The 8,220-nt window shown below is 61.1% G+C and overlaps 1 protein-coding gene across 1 annotated transcript in view; it reads left to right on the plus strand.

Moving 5' to 3' along the window:
- The window catches only part of SLIT1 (slit guidance ligand 1), a 49,721-nt gene extending 44,520 nt beyond the window's left edge, over nt 1-5,201 (plus strand). The window contains exons 27-37 of the mRNA XM_074831641.1: nt 360-484; nt 680-777; nt 1,571-1,710; nt 2,102-2,195; nt 2,376-2,513; nt 2,838-3,075; nt 3,165-3,295; nt 3,386-3,540; nt 3,608-3,896; nt 4,531-4,742; nt 4,814-5,201. Coding sequence (XP_074687742.1) covers nt 360-484; nt 680-777; nt 1,571-1,710; nt 2,102-2,195; nt 2,376-2,513; nt 2,838-3,075; nt 3,165-3,295; nt 3,386-3,540; nt 3,608-3,896; nt 4,531-4,742; nt 4,814-5,058 — 1,865 coding nt within the window. The 3' untranslated portion in view covers nt 5,059-5,201. The remainder of the gene's footprint in view (nt 1-359; nt 485-679; nt 778-1,570; nt 1,711-2,101; nt 2,196-2,375; nt 2,514-2,837; nt 3,076-3,164; nt 3,296-3,385; nt 3,541-3,607; nt 3,897-4,530; nt 4,743-4,813) is intronic.
- Nucleotides 5,202-8,220: the final 3,019 nt, after the last annotated feature.

The following is an 8,220-nucleotide window of genomic DNA, read 5'->3' on the forward strand; positions in this document are numbered from 1 at the left end:
TGTCCATCCGTGCCCTCCTTAGGCAGGGCAGCAGGTGTCACGGGGAGCTGGGTGCCTCCTGCCCCACGCCCAGCAGAGTGATGCTCCATGAGTCTGGGGGATTCTAGAATTTCATCCACTGAGCTGCCTTGGGGAGGAGGGGGACCAGGATGCTTCTGTCCCCTTACCTGGCTGGTGGCACGTCCCTGGTGAACAAACAAGCACATGTCTGTCCCATTGCCTGGTGCACAGCCCCTCGGTGGGGCAGGCTCTGCTCCCAGCTGCGCCTGGGGCTCTGCTTCCCACATCGGTGCCCACAAATGGATGCCTCCCCATCACTCCCCACACTGACGTCCATCTCCGCACCTCCTGTCCCGCAGGCCCTCCCTCCCTGAGTGTCCAGGCCAAGTGCAACCCCTGCCTCTCCAGCCCCTGCCAGAACCAGGGCACCTGTCACAATGACCCTCTCGGCTTCTACCGCTGTGCCTGCCCCAGTGGCTACAAGGTACCCTGGTCCCAGGGGTCCCCAGCATGGGGGTCCCCATCCCTGCAGAGGGGAAGGGGGCAGCGCAAGGGCTCTGCTGTGTCCCCGGGGCTCACTGCCTGCAGGACCATCCTCCCTTCCCTACACACAGGGCAGGGGGCATGGGACATGGTGCTGTGGCACCCTCCTTGCTCCCACCTCTCCCCCTTTCCCCAGGGCAGAGACTGTGAGGTGGCACTCAGTGGCTGCTCCTCCAACCCCTGCGCCAACGGGGGGACATGCCAGCCCCAGGAGGGGGAAGGAGCTGGGTTCAGGTGAGTGTTGGATGGGAACCCACAAAACATGGGTGTTTGGGCAGCAGTGTGCAGCCCAGGCATCCCACAGATATAAAGTCTGATGCTTCCTTGCCCTCCTGCATGTTCCCTCGGGGATGTAGCCAGGATATTGCATTCACCCAGCAGATCCAGCGCATGCTGCCTGCTCTCTGGAGCCCTGCCTGCACCTCCTGCCAGCACAGACAGAGCAGGGCTGAGTGCTGGCTCTGCTTTCCCATGCCCCCAGCCCTGCAGGCTCCTGGGCTGAGGGTAGGGGGGAGAGGGGGTTCTGCCACTGCAGGAGGTGTAAGGAGGCAGAGGGCAGCAGGATTTGGGGCTGGGACCCAGCTGCTGCAGCAGGACTGACTGTGCAGGGTGGGGCAGGATGCAGCCCTGGAGTCACTGCTGCTCCCTGCGTGGCTGCCGTGGCCCTGCACAACCCTCGCTACCCCGAATGCTTCAGCCCTTTCCAGGAACCAGAGCCCAATTAGTGGCTGAAAATAGATGGTGGGCTGCGCAGCTGCCTGCCCCCCCCTCCCCCGTCCCCCATCCCTGTGCTGAGTGGCCTCTCAGCCCGTTGTCGTGGCAACTCAGCATCCTTGCTGTGTGCTCCATGTGGGGCTGCCACCCTCCCCTGCGCCCACTGTTCGGCAGGGGGGCACCAAACCCTGCTCCCTGGAGCCTCTTGGCATGCACACATACTCCTTGCCAAGGTCCTGAGCTGGCATTTTTGGGGAGATCACCCCAAAACGGTTTCCCCCCCCCCCCAACACTGCCCTATGCCCTGCGGCAGGTGCCTGTGCCCAGTGGGCTTCGAGGGCCCGAGCTGCCGTGCTGCCAGCGACCCCTGCAAGGAGCACAGCTGCGAGAACGGGGGCTCCTGCATGCCCAGTGCCACCAACTACACCTGCCTGTGCCCTGCCCGCTACACAGGTACCCAGCACAAAGGCCAGCCACCCCCAAACCTTGTGGGCCTGGCAGGGGGATGTGCCCAGTGCTTCTCCCTTCCCAGTGATGAGGGCAAATAGCTCCTCTGCCTGCTGTCCCAGTGCCTATCACCATGGCCTCTGGGCCCAGCCACCTCAAATGTGGGTACACCCAGCTGAGCCCCCCTACCTTGGGACACCCTTAGTGCCTGGCTCAGGCAAGAGCTGCCTCCGGCGGAGCAGAACCCTGTGCCCGTGGCAGTATGAGCTGCAGGCTCAGCAGTTCCCTGCCTTGAGCTAAGCCCCCCGCAGGCTCCCCATGTCTTGCGGCACCAGGGCTGCCCCTCTGGTCCTGGAGCTGCTGGGCACCCCCCGGCACCCCCTCTTCTGCCCTGCAGGGGATTTCTGTGAGCAGCCACTGGATTTCTGCTCGGCCGAGCTCAGCCCATGCCAGCATGGCTCCACCTGCATCTCCACCAGCCAGGGGCCCAGGTGAGCCCCCCCCTCCCCAAACCCCTTTTTCCCAGCTGTCTGGTAGGGGAGATTTGCTTTTGGGGGCTGCAGCTCACAGGCTGGTGAGAGGGGCATGGGGAGGGGGATGCCAGAAGGAGCCGTCACCCACCAGCACAAGGTGTAAGGAAGGGGCAGCCATAAGCCCCCTGCTTGCCCCAGGTGCGAGTGTGCACCCGGCTACATGGGGAGCAACTGCAGCGAGGACTTCGATGACTGCCAGGACCACCGATGCCAGAACAACGCCCGCTGCCTGGATGAGGTGAACGGCTACTCCTGCCTCTGCACCGAGGGCTACAGGTACCACCGGGAAGGTGGGAGGGCACCAGGGATAGTGGGGACAGTTACATGTCACTGTGCAGGAGGAACCAGTCCTGGCTACCACATCCATCCGTCCATCTATTCATCCATCCATCCATCCCCCTTCAACGTGAGAGGAAGGAATGGGGCTGGGGTTGTGGGTCTCTGGGGGTGGAGGCTGGGGGGAGCATCCCTCTGATGTCACTGGCTGGAGAGCCTCCCTGGGGACCCCAAAACAGTGTGCTGTCAGACCTCCATGGGGCAGTGGGCAGGGGGTAGGGCTCTTTCCTAGCCCCATGCCCAGCAGCATCTTTGACCCTGCAGTGGCCAGCTCTGTGAGATGCCACCCCGTGCCACCGGCCAGCCTGGCCTCTGTGAGCGAGCTGAGTGCCAGAATGGGGCCCATTGCGTGGAGCGGGGTGCCCGCGCCCTCTGCCAGTGCCTACCAGGCTTTGGTGGCCCCAAGTGTGAGAAGCTGCTGAGTGTCAACTTCGTGGACCGTGACACATACCTGCAGTTCACTGACCTGCAGGACTGGCCTCGGGCCAATATCACCCTGCAGGTGAGGGCTGGGGGGGCATAGGGGCATCGGGGGGGTGGCATTGGGGGTGCTGCCCCAGGGATGTGGGCACCTACCTCTCTCCCTGCCAGGTCTCCACAGCTGAAGGCAACGGTATCCTGCTGTACAATGGTGACAGTGACCACATGGCTGTGGAGCTGTACCAGGGCCACGTCAGGGTCAGCTATGACCCCGGCACCCACCCCAGCTCAGCCATCTACAGGTACCTGCCACCCCTTCCCCACTCACCAGGGACCACCATCCCCATTGCACGGGTTTGAGGGGTCCCCGGTGACCCAGCCATCCCCACCAGCGCCGAGACTATCAACGATGGGCAGTTCCACACCGTGGAGTTGGTGACCTTTGACCAGATGGTGAACCTCTCCATTGACGGTGGCAGCCCCATGACCATGGACAACTCGGGCAAGCACTACACACTGAACAGTGAGGCCCCCCTCTACGTGGGAGGTAGGACAGGGGGGTGATGGGGGGCATGGGGGGCATCCAGGCACGCTGACAGCCTTGTTCTCCCCAGGGATGCCTGTGGACGTCAACTCGGCCGCCTTCCGCCTCTGGCAGCTCCTCAACGGCACCAGCTTCCACGGATGCATCCGCAACCTCTACATCAACAATGAACTGCAGGACTTCACCAAGACGCGGATGACGCCAGGGGTGGTGCCAGGCTGCGAGCCCTGCCGCAAGCTCTACTGCCTGCATGGCATCTGCCAGCCTGCCGGCGCCCAGGGCCCCGTCTGTCACTGCGAGCCCGGCTGGGACGGGCCCCACTGCGACCAGCCCCGTGGTGGCCCCTGCCAGGGGCACAAGTGAGTGCCCCCACCCCATTGGCTGCCCCACAGTGACCCTTCTGCCCCATTGGCTGTCCTGAAGCAATAGCACTGCCCCATTGGCTGTCCAACAGCAATGGCCCTGACCCATTGGCTGCCCCACAGTGACCCACCTGCCCCATTGGGTCTTTGGCCACCTCACTTCATTGGCTGCCTCACCACACCTGCTCCACTGCATTGGCTCATTGGCTGACCTCTCACGTCATTGGCTGACCCCTCACGTCATTGGCTGCCTCACCACAACTGCTCCACTGCATTGGCTCATTGGCTGCCCTTCCTCATTGGCTGCCCTGTCATTGGCTGCCCCTCACTGACCATCTCTCATCCCTGCCCTCTCCATTGGCTGTCCCTGCCTGTCCTGCCCACCCATCCCCTTGCCTGTGTGCCACCAGCACCGAGTGGTGCCAGGGCTGCACAGTGCTGGCGGTGCCATGTCTGAGCCACGCCAGTGCTGTGGCAGGGCTGTGCCGTGATGGCTGTGCCATGCCAGTGCCACGCCAGTCCTGGTGCAATACTGTGCCGGTGCTGAGCCATGCTACGCTCGGTGCTGGGGGGCTGTGCGTGCTGGGCCATGCCGTGCCGGCGGGTGCCTGATGGCGCCGGGTGCCCACAGGTGTGTGCATGGGCTGTGCCTGCCCCTCGACGCCCTCTCCTACAGCTGCCAGTGCCACGAGGGCTACCAGGGTGCCCTCTGCAATCAGCCAGCCGAGCCTCCTGACCCCTGCAACCGCCAGCCCTGTGTCCATGGCCACTGCCGCCTCACTCCAGGTGGCCAGCCCGCCTGCGAGTGCCACAGCGGCTACGCTGGAGCCCTCTGCGACCAAGGTAGGCGCTGGGGAGGTGGGTTACTTGGTACACTGGCCCAGAACACGGGTCTGAGCATTCCTGTCCCGCAGAGCTGGAGTGCCGCGGAGAGCCGGTGCGGGACTACCACCAGGTGCAGCGGGGCTACGCCATCTGCCAGACGACGCGGCCGGTGGCCTGGGTGGAATGTCGGGGGACCTGCATCGGCCCTGGTGCCGGCTGCTGCACTGGGCTGCGGCTCCGGCGCAGGAAATACGCCTTCGAGTGCAGCAACGGCGCAACCTTTGTGGAGGAGGTGGAGAAGCCCAGCAAGTGCGGCTGCAGCCAGTGCCTGTGAGCGGCCACCGGCCCCGCAGAGCTGGGGGGCCAGTGGGGAGCCCCACCAAGCCAAGGACCTCACTTTGCCCTGCGGCCACGGTGCTGCTGTCTGGGTGTTCCTGAACTGCAGCTGCATCAGAGGAGCCCGGCGGAGGGTAGAGCTGTTGCATCTAGAGCATTGGGAAAAAAAAAAGAAAAAAAAAAAAAGAAAAAAACCCCACAAACAAAGCAAATGTGTAGATAGAGAATTTTTTAAGAACTGCAGCTACACAGATGTGTGGATAGAGGGCGGGCACTCTGCCCAGCTGCCCCTCGTCCCTTCCCTGCGGTGCTCTGCCTTCCCCTCAGCACAGCCCCACAGCCACAGAGGGCAGCGCCTGCATCCCCCTGTGTGTCCCCTCCCTGGCAGCCCCATCCCTGCATCCAGCCCAGCGAGCCAGGGGCTTTTCCATCACCTGGGGCTGGAGCAGAGAGGCCTGACACAGCAGAGCCTTATGGGCCATGGCAAGCCATGGCTGGCAGAGGGCTGTGTGGCGCAGCTGCCATCCCATGGTCCTGACAAGCCCAGTACCTGGCTCCCCCTCCTCTCCTCTGGCAGCTACGGACCTGCCATTGCCCTGATGGCAACTGCAGCAAGGGGCTCCCTGGTGCAATGGCTGGGGTGCTGAAGCCCAGAGTGTCCTAAATCCACAGTCACAGCCTGACCCTTTAGTGGCTTCCCCCAGGCTCTGCTTGCTGGCTGGGCTCTGGGGAGCATGGGCCAGGGCTCCAGCCCATTGTGATGGCATCGGGGCCCTGCTGGGTGCAGCAGGACCAGGGTGGTCCCAGGTGTGCTGAGCAGGGCCATGGGCAGTGAGGCACAGACTTATGCGGGGGTCCCAGCGCCAGCCCTGCCCTGTGCCATAGGGTCCAGCACTGTGCCATTAACGTGGAAGGGGCCTTGAATGCCACCATGACAGCCAGGTGGCTCTGCTCAGAGGTGGGAGCTGCACGGGGCAGCACAGGAACCCCTTTCCTCCAGGATCAGCCCTGGAGGGGGGGCTCTGCAGCTGAGCAGAGGTGCCCGATGTCCCAGTGGCCTAGCAAGCCGGGTCAGAAGGCTGCTGGGACAGGCAGGGTGTGGGTTTGCCGTACCCAGTGCCAGGGCTTGAGCCTTGTGGGTGCTGAGGCCAGTTGAAGAGGCTGAAGGTGCCCAAACCTGCAAGCCTGGAGCTGACACCGGTGCCAGGGCAGGTCCCACCATCTCCTGGACTCGGGTGCCAGTGCCCGGGCAGCACCCTGCAAAGCCCACACTGAATGGGCTGGGCTGGCATGGGAGCAGGGGCAGCACCGCTGCTGGCACAGCATGGGGAACCCGTGCCGGGGTACCACGCACACCTGATCTCTGCAGCAGCATCGCTTCTATGCCTGTGGGAGCCAAGGATGGTGAGAGCCTGACCTGGGACACTGCATGTGGCTGGACAGTGTGTCACCACGTCACTCGGGTGGACAAACTCAAACTCATCCCAGGGCTGCGGCCCTGGGTCTCTCCATCGTACCCCTGCAGTACATCGGCTTCAGGGCCGCACAGCCGGCTCTGGCCGGGCTCCGGGGGTCTCTGCTGGGTGCATCTGGCTTCGTAGGTGCTGTCACCGTCCCTGCTCATCATTGGCATCTGGGACATTCCCACCACCACGGGGATGTGTTTCTGCCACAAATGGCCTCTCCACAGGAGCCCCCTCTGCTGCACAGAGGAGCCGGGACGCATCTCATTTTGCCCATGGCCCAGCTGGGGCTTGGTTGTGTTGTGTTTCTGTTCTTGCTGTAAGCTAACCGCTAAAGTATCTCTTTATACAGAATACTTACAGATTCTAATATATATTTGTATTTCATTTTGTTATAGTATTTTTATATGTTCGGGGTCAACAAATGATGTTTTCTTTTTGTTTACAGATGCTACTGGGCAGGAAAATGACGGTGGCTTTGTTTGGCCCGTGGGGTTTGTGTGTGTCACTGTTGAAGACGCTGGTTTGTACTAGGCTGGTGAGGGAGGCACTGAGCATCCTTCCACTGGCAGAGGCTGTATTGTTTTAGGAGATGTTTGGTATTGTCTATGTTGTCTTCCATGTGAACATGACATTTATTCATTCAGAGGCTTGGCCTCTTCTTTCCTGGAGGGGAGAAGCGGGCAGCTGATGCTCAGGAGCTGCTGGGTGTACAAGGAGGTGGACGGGCTGGGGAGAGCTGGTCCTGCCATGGGTGATGATTTGCTACTCCTGGAGCAGCCCCAGCCACCTCTTCTGGCCAGAGCATTGCCCTGTGGTGCTGGGACACACAGCCCTGGGCTGAGGGCTCATTGCTGGGCAGAGCCAGGGCTATCTGTGCAATGCCTTGCAAAAGGAGCCATTGCTGCCTGGGTCGTGTGTGGGGCAGCGCGAGATGCCGAAGGGCCCAGTGTCTGCTGTGGGGATGGAGTGGCTGCGGGGGAAACTGGGCATCTCTAACTCTTTGGGGAAGGGGAGTGGTGGCCTGCGCAGCAGCCCCTGGGAGCACTGAGGGGTTGCACTGTTCGTGCCACAAACACAAATCTGCCACAGAAGGCAGTACCACCAGCTCAGACACCGTGTAGGAGCACTCAAACCCCACCCAGGCATTTATATCCCCCCCTCCAGAGGGTGCCAGCCTGCTGCCCCCCCATGCACTCACCTTTGCCCTTCCCCAGTTATCACACCAAACAAACATTGATATCAAAGAAACGTTTAATAAGCTGCAATAAAATACGGACCTTTAGAAAGCTCATAGGGTGAATATCGACAGTGGAGGAAGAAAAGAAAACAAGGTGGTGGGAATCCTTGAGGAGTTCAGATCTGAGTCAGGGACCTTTTACCTGGAACAACAACTTTTTCCATAGGCTAAGATGAAATAAAAGACAGGAGCACAGAGTTCACAAAATGTCAACATTTAGAGAGTTGATACATATTCAAAGTTCAAATGACCCAGCTCTTATAGCTATACATATTGATTTAAAGCAACTTAATATAATTTTATTTTCTTTTTTTTTATATACACTTTCAAAGGTTCGTCAGGTGAGGTATGTAAACATTATAATCTAATGGAAACCCCTCTCCACATTTCCAACTGAGAATTCACAGCAGACAGTTCATTTTCCCAACTCACGACACAGTACTTCCCGCTCCCCAGA

This window comes from Strix aluco, chromosome 7 (genome assembly GCF_031877795.1).
Source record: "Strix aluco isolate bStrAlu1 chromosome 7, bStrAlu1.hap1, whole genome shotgun sequence".
NCBI lineage: Eukaryota > Metazoa > Chordata > Aves > Strigiformes > Strigidae > Strix > Strix aluco.